This window comes from Cotesia typhae, unplaced genomic scaffold, assembly GCF_013202065.1.
Source record: "Cotesia typhae breed Kobodo isofemale line unplaced genomic scaffold, CoteBio_Ctyphae contig_119, whole genome shotgun sequence".
Lineage (NCBI taxonomy): Eukaryota > Metazoa > Arthropoda > Insecta > Hymenoptera > Braconidae > Cotesia > Cotesia typhae.
Window position 1 is genome coordinate 3,765,362 of NW_027423712.1, and position 18,204 is coordinate 3,783,565.

General features: G+C 28.8%; 1 protein-coding gene across 2 annotated transcripts in view; it reads left to right on the plus strand.

Moving 5' to 3' along the window:
* The window catches only part of Mitf (transcription factor Mitf), a 104,308-nt gene that overhangs the window by 39,177 nt on the left and 46,927 nt on the right, over positions 1-18,204 (plus strand). For both annotated transcript variants that reach the window (XM_074250494.1, XM_074250485.1), the window contains exon 3: positions 15,341-15,724. In XM_074250494.1, coding sequence (XP_074106595.1) covers positions 15,341-15,724 — 384 coding nt within the window. The remainder of the gene's footprint in view (positions 1-15,340; positions 15,725-18,204) is intronic.

Sequence of the window (18,204 nt, forward strand, 5' to 3'; positions counted from 1 at the left end):
TAAAATTTTTTTATTCATCTCCCTTTCGGTCTGATGGAGTCTTGGGCATTTTTTCGTTTTTAAAGATAATTTCCAGCAAATTAAGTAAGTAATAAAAATTTTCTATCCGTTTGTTTAAGTCCGGTTAAGTCTGTTGCTTATTTTTTTTTTTTAAATAATATTTGATTAATAATAAAAATAAAATTTTTTAATTAGTTTCTCTTAGTCTGTTTGAGATTGGACCTTGTTTCGAAAAGAAATTAATTTGGCTGATTGAAAATGAAAACAAAATTTTTCAATTTATTTTTTTTTTTTTGGGTCCGGTCGAGTCTTGGGCGATTTTCTTCGTTTTTTAAAATAATTCCCATCAAAATAAATAAGTAATTAAAACTATCTATCTGTTTGTTTGGGTCCGGTTGAGTCTGCGGACTATTTTTTTTTTTAAATAATTTTGTTGATTGAAAATTAATAATAAAATTTTTAATCATTTTTTTGCTCCAGTCGAGATTGGGCCTTTTTTAAAAGAAACAATTTTGCTGATTGAAAATAAGGAAAAAATTTTTGTACTGTTATTTTTTTGGATCCGATCGAGTCTTGGGCATTTTTTCGTTTTTAAAGATAATTTCCAGCAAATTAAGTAAGTAATAAAAATTTTTATCCGTTTGTTTGGGTCCGGTTGAGACTTGGGCCCATTTATTTTTTTATAATAATTTTGTTGATTGAAAATTAATAATAAAATTTTTCAATCATTTTTTCTTGCTCCAGTCGAGATTGGGCTCTTTTTTAAAGAAAAATAATTTTGCTGATTAAAAATAAAAAATAAAATTTTTTCATCCATCTCTTTTTGGATTCCAGTTGAATCTTAGCCTTTTTTTTTTTTTTGTATTTGAAAATAATCCCCAGCAAAATAAATGAGAATTAAAAATTTACTCTCCGTTTCTGTGGGTCTGGTTAAATCTTGGGCCTTTTTATTTTTTTATTAAATTTTTTCGAATAAAAATAAAAATTAAAATTTTTTCCTCTGTCTTAGAGTACCCGGTTAGCTTTAATTCAGCGTTACAACGCCTCCAATAATGCTGCGATACACGGACACACACTCATACATTAAGCCGTCCGCTTGCGACCTCATACATCCACTCATTCACACTTACGTACTCGGCTCATAGCGTCACAATCCCCTCTCATGCTCGGCTTTGTGTGAGCGAGTAAGCTGCTATTGCAGCATCTCACTCTCGCGTCTCCTCTACTTCCCCGCTCATTTTCATTTCTCGAATAGCGCGCTTCTGATTGGCTATCGTTTTTAATTCATAACTCAAATTCTATGGCCCAAAAAAATTTTTGGCTCAGGAACTTTCGATTCAGTATTTTTTTCTCTATCGACCCCAACAATTACTCCCGCCACTTCAGAGACACCCTGTATATATATGAACACACACACACACACATATACATACATACATACATACAGCCCCGCCCAGACATCACCGTAAAAACCATCAGGGAAGCTTTTTAGGACCTCAAAACGTCGAGATCTGATGAAAACTCGATTTTCGAAAACCGGGGTAAAACCAATATCTTACCAATTTTTGAAAATTTTTAATTTTTTTAGAGGGAAGTTAAAAATTTTTTTTTCTAAATCAATTGTTTTCAGAAAGCTGACGAAATGTCTTATATTACTTGCACACAGAATGTTATAAAAAATATTAGGGTTATTCTAGGAATCTTGAAATCTTCAAATTTCCCTCTTGGCAGTTTTTTACAATAAATCTAACCGACTAAGAATGGCATTATCTTTTTTTTCGAAAAAAACATTATTAAGGCTAAAAATGCTGGTAATAATTTAGGAACCGTACGGGCATTTGTGTGAAATAATAAAAATCCGAACAAAAACAGTTTCACTGTGAAAAAATCGTGCCAAGTCCACGTTCATAAGACTATTAAGAAAAAAAAAATTTTATTTCTTTACAAAAAGATATAAAATAAAAAATTAAAAAATCCAAGTAACCGATATGGTTGTATATGATTTTCGAAAATTAAAAAAAAATTTTTGTAAATTTAAAAATTAAAAGAAACAATTTTGGAACGTATTTAGTGTGCGTAGTTACGAAATATTTCACTTTTTATGAAATTCCTAAATTGTATCTACTAAGACACTTAAAAAAAATTGAAGTACACAATAACGCACACCAAGTACGTTCCAAAATTGTTTCTTTTAATTTTTAAATTTATAAAAATTTTTTTTTAATTTTCGAATATCATATATACAATATATACAAATATACAACCATATCGGTTACTTGGATTTTTTAATTTTTTATTTTATATCTTTTTGTAAAGAAATAAAATTTTTTTTTTCTTAATAGTCTTATGAACGTGGACTTGGCACGATTTTTTTACAGTGAAACTGTTTTTGTTCGGATTTCAGTTTTTTTTGTAATTATAATAAAAATTGACAATTTTAATTTAATACATTTCCGGTGGCAAACTATCCCCTTTAAGCTATAGTTCATGTAAAAGTTATTCTTGCGCCGCCTGGTGTGTGTAATTGCAAGCTGTCAAATATCTTTTTTTCACTGTAGTTTTCCATCTATCATAAGATTAGCATGCATCGTTATATTATTTAGTCTCTGGCCGTCCGCTTTTTACATAAGAAAAAAGTTAAAATCTAAAAATCTGGGTCGCTATAGTTTGTGCTGATTATTTTTAATAATTTTAAATAGAAATTATAAACATAATTGATAATAATCAAGTAATACGCGTAATAAAAAGCATGAACTACTATTATAAAATATCATATAAAAAAAAATCAAATTAAATTTGAAAAAAAACTTGTAACCTCAAAAAACGATTTTGCTTACGGTATATACACACTCGGTAGTCTGGCTTGAGAACGGAACTTGGCGCCAGATTCTACCGAATCTGTTGATACAGTAGTCTGAAAATCATTGCCTCACTATGTCCCAAACTCTAGATTTCATCTTCAAGCTGCAATATGAATTTTATTTTATAATTTTTAAGTTAATATAATCTAGTAGAATTCTAACTATATTTAAAAAATACATAATACGATTTCGTATGAAAAATAAATATAAACATCATTTTCTCACCTCAGTCATCATTCCCTCGCATTTAATTATTGTCAGTGTTTATAAATTCGTTCAAAACTCATTCATCCTAGGAACCACGATATTTTTAATTCTAATAACATAAATAGTATAAGTTTAAAAGAAAACAAAGATGAATTAATTCAAATATTATTCATGAATTTATTGACAGGTAACCTCGGGATTTCATGAGAATTACCCATTAATAGTTACAATGATTACATAAATAAAGAATATATAGGAATTTTATTGAATCTTAAAATTACCCTGTTTAAGATACTCAAGAAAATGTTCCAGTTAAATTTTACGTTTAAATTTAAAAATAAAATTTTATAGTATGCCGAATCAAGCGGGTGTAGAATAGCTAGGCATCAATAAATTATTCTAGTAAACAAAAATACTCATGAGTAATAACGGATAAGGGATAGTCTGTCAAAAGGGCATCATCAATGAGTAAAAAGTATAGCAATAGCAAGAACTATATATCGTGGAGATACTACCTTGTAAGGAAAAGTGTCTGTGAGAAAATTATAAAACAATTCATTTTCTGTCTATGTGTTTATTATCTTAAAAATCATGATTATTAGATATTTATTAAAAAACCTGCGGCTTGTATTGATCAGGTCGACTTTTTGAAAAATAAACGAAAACAACTTCTCCATTTTTAGATTTAATTTCCAGATCATTTGGCTCATCTCCAGAAATTGTGAGTGTGAGTTGTGTGACTATCTAATATTAATAATACAGTTTTATCTTTCGTTTGCTTAATAGTTATAAATAAGCCATACAAACCAATTGAAAAATATCACGCTATTTACCCAACAACTTGGATGACACTGAGCTCAACAACTGCCAGTAAGAATTTTTGATGAATTATTTGGTGTTCTTTGTCGAGGAAGTGCACATATTTTAGTCCAAGAATCTTTTGTTGCTGACAAACATTATTTTCCTTGCTATGTAGATGTTAATATACCAACTTGTTTGAGTTCATTGGTTGCAATGTCTTGTATATATGTTAGAACATTGTCGTCACTTGAGTTCCGCTACGTTGAAAACTCGGTCAGGTGTTGACATATAGGGGAGAAAGGGATCAATTGAACCACTCGACTTCAAAAATCGAAAAAATGCTTCACCCTCTCAGAATTAGATTCTTATATGTTAAACTCTAATATGATTAAAATTTGCAATCATTGCGATAGACAAACTTTGATAAATTGAGATTTTTGTATTTTTAGATATATTAACTTTTTTCCTGCTGGTAACAAATTGTTTAATAATATTTTAATTTTCGAATTAATTAAGAAAGTTTGAATTGTAGTAGTTGTATATATTTATACTTTATAATACCGAATTCGTTTATGGTGATATAATTGTAAGATCGAGCCGTAGGCAGGTGACGCTCGATCTCAATTATATCGATAGCTTCGTTCGAAGAGATCACTAAGTAGTACCGTTCATGTACACTCTTTATTCCACACATTTCAGCGCAAAAACAAAAGCTCATCGCTGTCAATAGCAACCGCCTTGTTTATTACTCATAAAGTTCAGCTAATCTTTAAAAAATAGAGAGATCACTGGGTGGGAAAATAATGTTAGTTGGTTAATACCGGGTGGGAGTGATCTCTTCGACCGAAGTTATCGATATAATTGAGATCGAGCGAGCCTCCTTACAATTATATCTCTAGCTTCGTTCTTTAGATCACTAAGTAGATGTTCAAAGCAACAATAAACATATCAACAATAAAACTTATTTATTCAATATATATATTAGTAAAATTATAATAAAATAATATAAATCAAATTTACCTTTTATTTATCATTTTTTTTTTTTATTCAAGAATATAACGAGTTTGTATCACAAACACATAAATGTATTTAACATAAACATAATTAACATAAATATGATTAACATGAACATAATTAATGAGTAAGAACAGATTCAGCGAATGTATTTTTATTTTCGATGATTGGTCGATTATAAAAATTTTCGATTACTTTTGATTTATCCAACCAACCAAACTTAAATCAATCCCTTTTTTAAAGGCAAATAAAGTAGCTGCATGCCGCAAGCTGTGAGATGTAAAATTTTGACCGACACAAGTTTGTAAAAAGGAACGAATCCATCGACTAACTGTGTCTTTGGAAGCGTTCTTATAAGGTTTAACAGTAGTGATAAATAAATTAATTGGATTTTTAGCCAAAATTGAAGTACATTCCAAATATTTTTCTATCGTAGAAACAACACATAAATTTACATTTTTATGAAATTTAGGTAAATTTAAAAATGGCTGAAATACACCTCGTTTAAAAGTTTTCATTCTATCAGGAATTTCTATTTCATAATTTTCACCACTTTTAATTATATTAAATCTTTTAATCTAAGCAATTGTTTGTATTCGAAGTGTGGTACTTAATGCTAATAAAACTGCTAATTTAGTTGTCAGTTGAGGAAGGTCAAGATTACTCAGAGGTCTTAAAAGTTCTAATTTATCTAAAATTGAGTCTAAACTGTATATACGGTCATAACGAGATTTCGTCGGGTTAATGTTATACGTTCCTTTTAAAAGACGTGGCACCAAGGTATTTTTTCCGATGTCAACATCACATATAAGTGATAACGCTGAGCGAGCAGTATTAAGTGTACTGTACTGAGCGCCTTCATTAAATTTATTCGTTAAAAAACAAACAATTTCACTCTCTTCAGGATGGAATAAATTGATGTTTTTTGAAGAACCAAAAAAATACTAGTCGGAAATCGGTTTTAAATACTGACTTAAAGTTGAACTTGAAATAGATTTGACGAGAAATTCAACAGCGTCGTTATCTACACTTCGCTGCTTGAAGGCTTGGTGGACAATCAAGCCGCCATCAGGGACATCTTTTGAACAAGTGGATGTTAAATTTTTCTACAGGGAGATCGGAGGAGATTAGAATCTGGTTGAAAAATGATTGGTTGTGAATCTAAAAGTGATAGCCACAATGGATACCATGGCTGACCACCATAATTAGGCACTACTAAAATTCCACAAACCTGGTCCGTTTGAATTTTCTTCAATGTTTTAAGAATTAAAGAAAATGGGGGAAAAGCAAAGAAATTTAGTTCATTCCAGTCAATTGTAAAAGCACCAATGCAGAAAGCTAAGGGGTCCCGATGCCAGGAGCAGTACTTTTTGCATTTATTACTAAGATTTGAAGCGAATAAATCAATATCCGGTTCATTAAATTGAGAAACGATTCTTTGATATGCAGAAGACGATAATTCCCATTCTGTGTCGATAATATCAACTCTTGAAGCTACATCAGCTTGAACATTATCCTTGGAAGGAATGTATGAAGCAAAAATCCATAAATTTTTATATTTACACCAATGCCAAATGTCATAAGTGAGGTCATTAAGATATTTGTGTTTTGTACCTTTCATTTTATTTATATAAGCGATTGTTGTAGAGTTATCAATTCGTAATAAAATTTCACAGTCCGATAGACCCAAAGCAAACGTCTTTAAACCGTTAAACACAGCTAAAAGCTCTAAATTAATATGGAATGATTTTTCTTTGTGATTCCAGTGTTCATAGACGACTTGGTTTTCATAAAAAGCTCCCCAGCCAGTGGTAGACGCATCTGAGTAAATAGTAATTAAAAATTTTGAATTTCTAATAGGATTTTTTGAAATTAAAACATTATTTAACCACCAATCAAATTCAGAAATTAATAATGTTGATATTATCATAATACTATCATAATCTTCATTAACTTTCAATAATTCGAGATAACTTTGCGTTCGAATTTTTTCGAGTGTAACCAACCATAATTAATAGCTGGGCAAGTAATATTACCTACAAGTTGAGAAAAATCTCTAATAGAACAGTGGGTGAGATTTTTAAACTTCAAAATTAACTCGTGGATATTAAATATTTTTTCTTGCGTAAGCTCTACAATCATTTGCTCCGAATTAAAAACTGATAGAACGTCGAGGGAGTAAGCTTACTCTTTTTTTCATTTATTATAAAACCTAATGACTCTAAAAATTCTCGTGAAATTTTAATATTTTGCTAGCAAAGAGCAATCGAATCATTTACTAACCACCAGTCGTCCAAATAAACTACTGATAAATAACCTAATGAGCGTACAAAACTAACAATAGGTTTTGAAATTTTTGTCAATATCCAGGGGACGGTACTTAATTAAACCAAATGGCATACAAATAAATTTATAGAGACGACCGTTTCAGAAAAATTTTAAAAATTTCCAAAAGTTTTAATGAATTGGAATCATAAAATATGCGTCTTGAAGATCAAAACTAGCCATAAAACCATCTTTTGATATGAGTTTAAGAACTGTTCGAAAATCTTCCATTTTAAAATGAATTGTCTCTATAAATGAATTTAAATTTTTTAACTTAAAAATGAATCTCATTTTTCCTTTTTTCTTGGGGACAAGAAAAATGCTTGATAAAAATTGACTTTCCTCTTTAACACATTCTTGAATGGCCCCCATAAGTAAAAAGTCTTTAATAGCTTCGTGCATTTTAATTTTGTCGTTGTCAAAAAAATTATCGTTTATCAGTTTAAATGATTGTACTGGAGTCATCGGAAAATGAATTTTATACCCGGAAATCAGAAGTAATGTTAGACCAGGCGTGTGAAAAATATTTTAACCGACCAGCAACAACACTCACCTCTACTTCTTACTCTGAGTTCGATTGAATCGAGTCGAACTCTGACCTCGAGCTTGAGAACCGGTTAAAACCTGATTGGTCTTGTTCTGCGGAGCTGATTTCATAAATCGGAGAACTTGATAGCCTGTCTGTTTACATATACTTCATTTTGCCTCCCTCTACCCGTTTTGTCCCGTCATCTCGGTCACGATCACTTTAATGGCAAGATTCAAGAAATTTGTTAAGAAGACGAAAACTATAAAAAGAAAACAGGGTGGGATGGTGATTTCTGAGTTTGAAAATTATTTCATGTCAAATTACGGTCTGAGATTGTAACTTTCAAATCAAAATAAAAGACTGGAGTTTAAAAAATCGCAATACATATTATTTGAAGCCGTGATGTTTGCTATATCTTCAAAATGATATGATTTTTACAATTTTAGAGTAGAGAAATTTTTCTATTATAGAAAATTATAATAAATCCTCAGAATGAGTTTACGGATTTAACTGCTATTTTTTCTGTGTATCATTGTAGCACGCATAATTTTGACTGTTTCAAGACCGAAAATAGAAGAAAAGTTGATAAGTTTGAATTCAACCATTTTTTTGTTATCTATCTCACTACGTACAGATAAATAACTTGAGTTATTTCCATCGCTTTGAAAGATAAATATTTGAGAGTTCATATTAAAAGAAATCTCTTATTTTGTTGGATAAGATAATTTTACTATGTTAACCGACTCAGGTCATATTCAAATGAATTAGTGGTGAGAGTAAAAATTATAACTAAATAGAAGCAATCAAGACAAATAACGTAAATTTATAAGTGAAAGATAATTCTTCATTCTACATTTTGTCGAGTGAAATACACATTATCATCTTAATTTAGTCAAATAATAAGGAATGATATATGATGCGTGTCTCAAGCGTAAAACTTTGAAGAAGAAAGCAAAACTGGCTCAATAAAACTTATTTCTCTTATTTTATTTTATTTTTAGTCGTAAACCTAAAAATTAACGAAAGATGATTTCTTCCAATTTTCGCGAGTTAACGACATTAATTCCAGACACATATTCAGTTACCTGTCATCATTTAATTAATTGTCCTAATTTTATTAGGGTAAAAAACTAGGAGTAAATTCAGAGTGAAACTTAACTTCTATCACTCTAAGTACCAAAGTAAAGAAATTAAAAATTCTACACACGAACTAAATGTAGAATTCTTTTTTCTGCAGATTGATTCCAGAGTAATAAATTCTGAATTTCCCGTTATGTGAATCAATTATTATATCTATTGGGAAGTTATTGGATTCATCCCGATTTTTAAAAATCGATTTCTCATCATAATTCTAAGTATCAAGTTCGAGCAATCTATTTTGACCAAGCCCTAGAGAATGATGTGATTGTGGTGTGTGTGCGTTTTTTTTTTCTTTTTTACTTCCTGCCAAGAAAATTGAAAATTTGACTAAATCGTGTCGTCTGCGCATACCGTTTACTATGGGAATTTGTAAATTTTGTACCAGTTTTCTTATAGTCCGGTGTTACTATGCATCCATAGTAAAATGTATTGAAAATTTTTTACAGTGTATACACAGTGACATTAAACACATAAAGTGAAATTTGGTAGTAATAGTCAAAACTGCTCTTTTTTTTTTTTTTTTTTTTTTTTTCATTTGAAAGTCAAAAATTTACGATTTTGGGTGTTTTTCAATAAAATGGTGACGAAGCTATTTTTCCGGTTATTGAAATTTTTTTTTCTTAAAGAGCGATAAAAATAGAATGAATTAGAAAAAAAAAGTTAGCATATCATAATTTGAATATTTTTAAAATCTTAAATTTTAGAACTATCAAATAAAAAAACAAAACATCAAAATGTATAATTTTCATACTTTTTATCATAAATCTGCCATGAAGAAGAATAATTAAAAAAAAAAACAAAATATTCAAAAAAATCAATTTTTCGATTTTTTATTTTATTTCAATTTTATCCGAAATTGGTAGTAATAGTCAAAACTGCTCCCTAGAACTTAAATACGTGGAAATCTGATGAGAACTCGATCTTCGACAATTCCCAATTTTTGGAAATCATTACTTTTCTCAGCGGGCATTTATAAATAAAGAATTTACTCTGAATTTATAGGTACTCTAATAATTAGATAATAATTTTATATTAACTGATAATTTGAGTTCGCAAAGCTCAAAAATCAACTCATTAGAAGACGTTCAAGTTTGAAAAAAGCAGGAAGTTCAGGGATAACAAAACAGTAGATTAATTTCAATAGCTTTATAAAAATTATTTAGGTATAATTATAAGGATTTTCAATATATTAATTATTGTTAATCAAAGGTTTTTTTGCTTCTGATTTTTTAAAGCTTATCTAAATATTGGCCACAAAATGTAGCTTGTCAAGTGTAGTATCTATATTTTCCTTTCTCAAATAGAAATGTTTTGTTAACAGTCTTTTTTAAAATTCTAACAACTTCCTATCCATACTTATAAGTTACTTTGTATGTTTTCGATTTGGTCCATTTACGAACATCTTGCAACAACACATTTCCTTTCCGCTTTTTCAAAAGTTGGTGCTCGGCCAATTCCTTAATATAAGTTCTCATATGGCGCATTGCCACTCCTATGAATGTTTCCTGTCTTGCTATTTGAGTCTGTGGCATCTTATTATTGTTTCTTCGTAATATTCGAACACCCAACTAAGATACAACTATATCTTTTACATCTCAGACAATTTAGCAGCTAAATTAAATAAATTCTTCAATTTTTTGCGTTATAATTCGTTACTTACATTATTTATTTATAAATGTGTGCTACATGAATACGTTTTATGAGTTTAGAAAATATAGTTAACCCGAATGATACACGACAATAAAGTCCCGTCAAAGCTGTTAAAATAACAGTTTCACTTCTGTTAAAGAATAACTGTCAAATTTACATACTTATAAATGTAATTTCTACATTTTAAAAACGAATTGAAAAAAAAAATTTTTTTTTCTTAAAAAAAAAAAAAATTTTTTTTATTTGCCAAAATGTTTCTAAAGAAATTATCAACGGCATCGTGTACTGTAAATTTTTTTTTTACAACAAAGATTTTTTGTTTTGAATTTTTTCTAGGAAATTTGAATGAAATATTTTTCTTCAGCAATTTTAGCAGTGTTTGATACCGTTCAATAAGGTACACTGGCCTTTAACAATTCCTTAAAACATGAGCTTCCCCATTCGTATGAACTAAAATGCAATCAGTAAATTGAAACCTTTAAAGTCTCACGTTTTTTTTTTTCAGTTCTTTAAACCAGTATTTTTCGAGTTGAAAAAATTAACTAAAATAAACTTAAATAAATTGTTTTTTTTTTTTTTTTTTTTTTTTTTTTTTTTTAAGCAGTTCTTATTTAAGCTAATTTTTTTTTAACTCAGGTTACTTTTGAAAAATTTTTACCATTTTTTTCATCAACATAATATTATTTGATAACGTAATTTTTATATTTTCATATCTATAACTTAAATGTTTGTAATAATGGCATTATTTAAAAATGGAAGGAAAAAGCGGAAGAATGCTTAACGGCTCACTACACAAATTTGACAGAAAATGATTTTTACTTTTTTTTTTTTAATTACCATTACTTTAATATATTTACTAGATTCTCAGCTAATGTACGATACTGGGGTATCTGGTAACGATAGGCGAGAATAAGATTCAACAGATCCATTCAAGTATTTGGTTAAAAAAAAAATTTATTTTGTTTTTCACTGAATTATAATAAAATTACAAGCATAAAAACGAATCTGTAGGAATAACGAACGACGGGATGACTGAAGAATGTGATTTAATAACAAATGAATATACTTTAAAAATATCATTGACGGTAATTATGCAGAAGTGGGGCTCCACCTATTACTGAAAGTAAAATTCGAAAAATGAATCTTTTTGATATAATTTTTTTTTTTAAATTGTCTTTCTTTATGACGGATTTATAATAAAAATGATAAAAAGTATGAAAATTACATATTTTGATGTGTTTTTTTTTTTTTTTTTTTTTTTTTTTTCATTTGAAAGTTTAAAATTTACGATTTTGGGTGTTTTTCAATAAAATGGTGACGATGCTATTTTTCCGGTTATTGAAATTTTTTTTCTTAAAGAGCGATAAAAATAGAATGAATTAGAAAAAAAAGTCAGCATATCATAATTTGAGTATTTTTTAAATCTTAAATTTTAGAACTATTAAATAAAAGAAAAAAAACATCAAAATGTATAATTTTCATACTTTTTATCATAAATCTGCCGTGAAGAACAATTTAAAAAAAAAAATATTCAAAAAAATCAATTTTTTGATTTTTTATTTTATTTCAATTTTATCCAAAATAGGTGGAGCCCCACTTCTGCATTATTACAAAAAAAAATTTTTTTATTTAAATAAAGTTTGACTTTTGACAGAATTTAAAATACGGTTTATTAACTGTCATATTTGAAATCTCTAAAAATATATTTTATGAGTTTTAAACGAATCAAAACTATTCTTTTGTTTTTATTTAAAAAAAGAAATAAAAAATTTACTCCACGGAGTGAAATTTATCAAAAATATTATTTTAATCCGTCTTAGATTGAATTTCACCCCCTGAAAGAGTAAATAAATCATAAATCATCCACTCCGCATCCATTCCGAAAATTTTTTACAGTCAACATATGATTTGTTTTCTTAATGATAATGATAATGAGTCTGATTTGTAACGATAGAAAGAGAAAAGACTTCATGATCTTAAAGAAAAAAAAATAATAATAATAAAACAAGATCTAGATAAAAGGATAAAAGAATCTGATAGTGACGATTTTTCTCAGATATTATAGAGTGTTTTAAGTTAGATTAAATTAAATTAATATTGTAAAAGAACTTCAATCATGAATATCTATATATAATAGAGAAGATATAATGTATAGTGATCTGACGATCATTTACGAGTCAACCCATATAGATATGAAATTAGCGGAAAGTTGCAGGGATGGCCTTTGTGGTCAACCGTTTTCCAGATTTTTTTTTTTCGAGATCTTAGTATTTTTCCCGAAATTGGTGACATAACATGGTAAGGGACTGATGCCAGGGGACTGTGCATTTTGATCAAGTTGAGAAAAATCGAGCAAACTATTTCAATGCATTCAACTTTTCAAGTTCTCATGAATATTTACATTAATTAGAATGATATTAAAACTTATAGATCCGATTTTATAAATAAAACTAGCTGTTACCCGCCCGCTTCGCTTGGCACTTAGCATTGTATTTAGAATTGAATAGAATTGTATTTTTAGATCTAAACTTGAAATTAAATTGGAGTATTGTTTTGACTTGCACAGATTCCAAATTCCATCGGATTGGCCTGTACCTTGAATCAATGTGATTACTCTATCTAATATTCATTGTAACTTTCAATGTGCAATCACTATAACATTCCCGTAGCTTTCTTCCAAAATTGAATAATAATTAACATGAAGAAAAAAATTTGAAATAAGAATTGAAAGTTTCAGTTGAAGTAATTGCAGGTCTCATAAGTGAAGTTGAAATCGGCTTAACTTAAAGTGCGACGAATTTCGCTATTATCTATGATTCTATCAAATTTTATATCTGAAAGAACTGTTTTTGAAGAATTTAGATTTTCGAGCTCGATTTTCGCATATTTCACTCGGCTCAAAATTATTTAATGTTAAAGTTTAATCTGAAATAGCTTATTGGCAATTTTGCAATATTTGTAATTTTGACTAAAAATATGGTTCGAAAATAAAAAAAATATTTTACTTTATGAAGTACACGTCGGATTTTCTGAAAAAATGTTGAATTTTTTTTGTAATTATTGATTGCAAATAATAAATATTTATTTGCGCTTTAATTAGGGGAGGGTGAGGCACGACGGTCTCCTTCAGTAGGTTATTTCTTTTTGTGGTTTTTTACAAATCATGTATTTTCCTTTTATTTTGAATAAATTAGTCGAAATTTTGCAGAAAATCGAAAAAAAATTGTTAACTTCCCGCTAAGAAAATTGAAATTGTTTTTTTTCTGGGACACGATGGCTCCGATGACACTTTGAGATTGAAAAATTATTGACTATATCCTTCGTTCATCCATTTTATCCAAAATTATACCAAGTTATCCAAATATTTCTTAGGAAATTTCGCGTTATTTTCAAAACTCTCCTTCGATTTCCTATACGATTATCATCCCCATAGTTTTTGATTATCAAAGTTAAAAAGAACTTTTTTGCTTTGATATTGACGATAACTCCGTAGCAAATCATCGTGCAGGCTTTTTGATTACGTCAAATCAAAGGGGGTTCAATTTCCCACGAGAGTTTTTAAGTGAAATAATTGAACAAAATTTTTTTAAGCCCATAAGCTTTTTTTCGACGAGAAAGAATTTATAAATTTTTTTTTTGTAGTTTCCTTAGGGTTTCACGAGATTTAAACATGATAAGAAATTTTCATGGTGATATCTAAAAACTAGACACTTGAAGCCACAATTTGCTTTCGTTTTTTCTTGCTGTACGATAATTTTCCTCGAAGTTACAGTTCGTTGAAAATCACCCAAAAATTTAGAATTTTCTTTATATCCCTTAATTTTTGTGACTAGTGTATTATTAAATATCTATTCAATACTAATTAACCGCGTAACAATTAAATTTATAATAATTTTATAAAAACGTCAAGAAAATTAAACTTTGAAAAAAACATGAAACGTAAATTTTCGATAATTAGAAAATCACATCGAGATATTTTAATAATATTTCTGAAACGAAAATTTTTTTTTCATGCTTTTTTGGGGGAGGGTTTAAGCTAATTTAAGCTATTATTCATCGATTTTTGATACTATTTTCAGTTTATTTCGTAGTTAGGAAAATTTAAAAAAAATCCAGAATAAATTAATTTTTAGCTTTTACCATCAAATAACTTTCATCTGTTACAAATCCTATTTTTAATAAGTCTTTGTTGCTGTAAGATGGACAGTGGAGTTCTCGGTATACCTCACTTTCCCTCTCCCCTATACTCCGTTAGCATCAAATTTGCTATACGTTACTTCCTATTTGTTCTCAATTTGTTATTCTTTATCATAAATTTGAGACGAAATATATTAGAAATAAACTTAAAACCTAATTAATAAAATAGAGAAACAATATATATGGCAAAACAACGTTTGCTGGGTCAGCTAGTTGTTTAATAAGTTCTTACTAAGTTAATAAAAAGTTATTCAAAAATGATTCTTTTGATGGACAATTATTAGTACCTCAGATCTCATGAAATTTTTTTCAAGTGCAAGATAGAGTTCAAATTTATTTCTAATCATATGAATAACAATTAGTTAAAGACAAATAATTTTTTTCTAAATTTTTAGGGTACGCCATTTTGTCCGCCCTACCCCATTTTGCCCCCCCCCCCTTCTTAACTTATAAAAACAATTATCTATTAATAATATATGATTTCACTGCAAAAGGTATAAAATTTATTACATTCATTGAAAAAATTCAATCAAATTGAATTTCATTAATTTAAATTGAAAGTTTATTCAATTTTTATAGTATATTATTTTTTTTCATGCATTATAACTTGTTACAGGTGCATACACTATTAGAAAATCCAACTCGTTACCATGTGGTACAAAAGCAGAAAAATCAAGTACGACAATATCTTCACGACTCATTTTGGTCAACTGATAACGACTCCGCACAGAAGATAGTAGATTCTGGTAGAGGTACTGAAGGTGAAAATGTCACCAGTATTGCATCAGACAACATAGGAATGTCTGAAGGACCAATTACAGTTCAAAGTGCTCCACCGGGACCAACGCATCATCAACTGAAGCGACAGCATCCCAGTCTTGCATCTTACTCTCATACATCGTCATTCCTTTCTCAGGTATCTGGTGTTTCAGCCAGCCCTGACCTCACCGGTGGTACTATGTCACCAGGACTTTCGAGTATTGCTACCAGTAATTCAGAGGTAATTAATTTAAATATATAGTCTATTTCAACTACAAACCAAAGCGTTAGATATAATATCTTTATATTTTTAATACAAATTTTCTTCATACCTCGGTCGAAAATACGTACTTTCCTCTCTAATGGCAGGAAAGAAAGTTTAACATTTACTCCCTGTGAGAAGTACACGCGCGCCCTCTGTAACGGCGGGAGGAAAGAATTTCTCATGCGTAATTACACTTGTAACTAGGGACTGTTTATTCCGTCATTATAGCAAATTCTTAACCGCTATAATTTCTATTGCTATCTCTAACCTTAAAAATATTTATCAATGTTGTTTTGTCATCTGTTAATTTAATATTAAAGTATTATTTAAAGTCAGTGCAAGAACCTCCGTTAAAAATAAGAAAAATTTCTGAAAATAATGTTCCTACCAGTAAACTATCATCAGAATGCTCATCTAAAAATTTTAATTTGAATAATCAAGTTATGAATTATCAAAACTGTATACTCAGTGGAGATATAATTTTTAACTGCTCCAATATCAAGTTTGAAAACTGTGTATTTTATGGAAGGATTATTAATAATTGCGATCATTCAAGAGAAAATTGAAACGATTAAAAAAATGCAATAAGAGTTTTTCGCTTATAATATGTTTTGTTTGATAAATTTTATAATAACTAATATAGTTTGTTAAACTAATGAAAATAAATACATCTTTGAAAAAATGAAATTAATTTATTTTTAAAAAATATAACCAGACTTGACTCTTCGAATGTATTTGATGCCTGCCCCTACGACCAGCAGCACTCGCTTCGCTCGTGCCACAAATGTCGGGGCAGGCATCAAGACATACTTATCTGCACTTGAAGTTAAAAAAAGTAAAATTGATAACGTACTTTCGACCGGCTATGAAGAAAAATCGTATACACTACACAGGCCAAAAGTTGAAATCTCGGTCCTGCGCGTCATGGTGCCCTCGGCTTCGCCTCGGGCATCATGACGCACAGGGCCGAAAATTCAACTTTCGGCCTTAGTAGTGTAATATACTATTAATGTATTTGAAATAGATGATTGTTGTAAAATCTAGTCCAAGCTTTTTAACCATGCCTAACTCAAGCTTATAAGCCAAAGTAAGCACAGACCTATCTGATACTGTAGAATTTACGACAAAAAGTTACACGGAAAACAGAAAAATCAAAAAATTACATTATAAATAGTAATAAGTGTCCCGCCGTATTCAAAACTAGAAAAATTACAATTCGAAATAATATTTTTCTAAATTCAAATTTTGAAGGTTAATTTTCAGAGCTCTCAATGTAAATACTACATTCTACTATGTAATTCTTATAAAATCTGTAATACTTACAATCTGAAACTGTAATTTTTCCAGTTTTCATCACGAAACGCCACATTACATTATATACTGTAATTTTTCTATTTTTCTTTTCTTGTAATTATGAAATATATATTTCAGTTTTAATAACTCTTTGTTAAACCAATTAATATTTTGAATCCAATTCCAAGTTGATTGAATCCTCAAGAAAAAATTAATTGGTTACCAGTTGAAATAATATAAATCACAAATTTGATTTAATCTATACCATCAAGAGAATAAGCGAAATTTTGTGGCCAATGTCTTTATATGATAAAACGGATTTTTATGATTAAACTTGGTATCGCTGGAAAGGTCTTGACCTGAAGTTGTGCATTTTCAATGTTTTATATGCTTTTCTAAAATAGTTTGTTTATTATGATAAATTTTTGAAGTAGTTATGAATAGATTCGAATTTAGCGATAAACAAAATTTGTTTATTTAATTTTTTATTTTGTTTTGTAAATATGAATGTGGTTATCTGTCAAAAATTATGTAATTTATATAACTAAGAAACTAAGAAAAATTTAGAAATGGGTATATTTTTATTGTAAATTGGGCTTGATATTTTTTATCGAAAGTTATTTATGATTCAAGTAATTGAGAGAAAAAGAAAATTTTTGTGACGAGCATATTATTATTTCTAAAGAAATTTTTATAGTTTGAGTTGATATCATCGGAAAGGTCGAGACAAAAATTAGTGCCTTTTCACGGATTTATATATTTTTCAGTGATAGTCAATTTTTTATGCTAATTTTTTGGAGTTTTTAATAATTTTTTGGTTCTATTAATTTGTACGGTCACATTTGTCCATTAAATTATTTTCAATTGTTCTTGTGATAGAATTATAATTTTTAAAATTTATTTAAAAAGTACCCAAACTATGTACAGAGTGATTATAAATATAAAAAAATCATTAAGCCAAAGTTTTCTTATTCATAATTCGTAAGTCTCGGCAATCGGATAGTGACTGCAGGTTGCTAGTAATTATTAACTATTTCAGGTCTATGCCTTTGGCTTGACCTTTCAGAGATTACCCACTGCATCCTTCATGTGTACACATCAAAATTCAAGCAAATTTTTACATCGGAAGGTTTCAAGGGGAAGAAATTTCCCCTCTGAGCCGC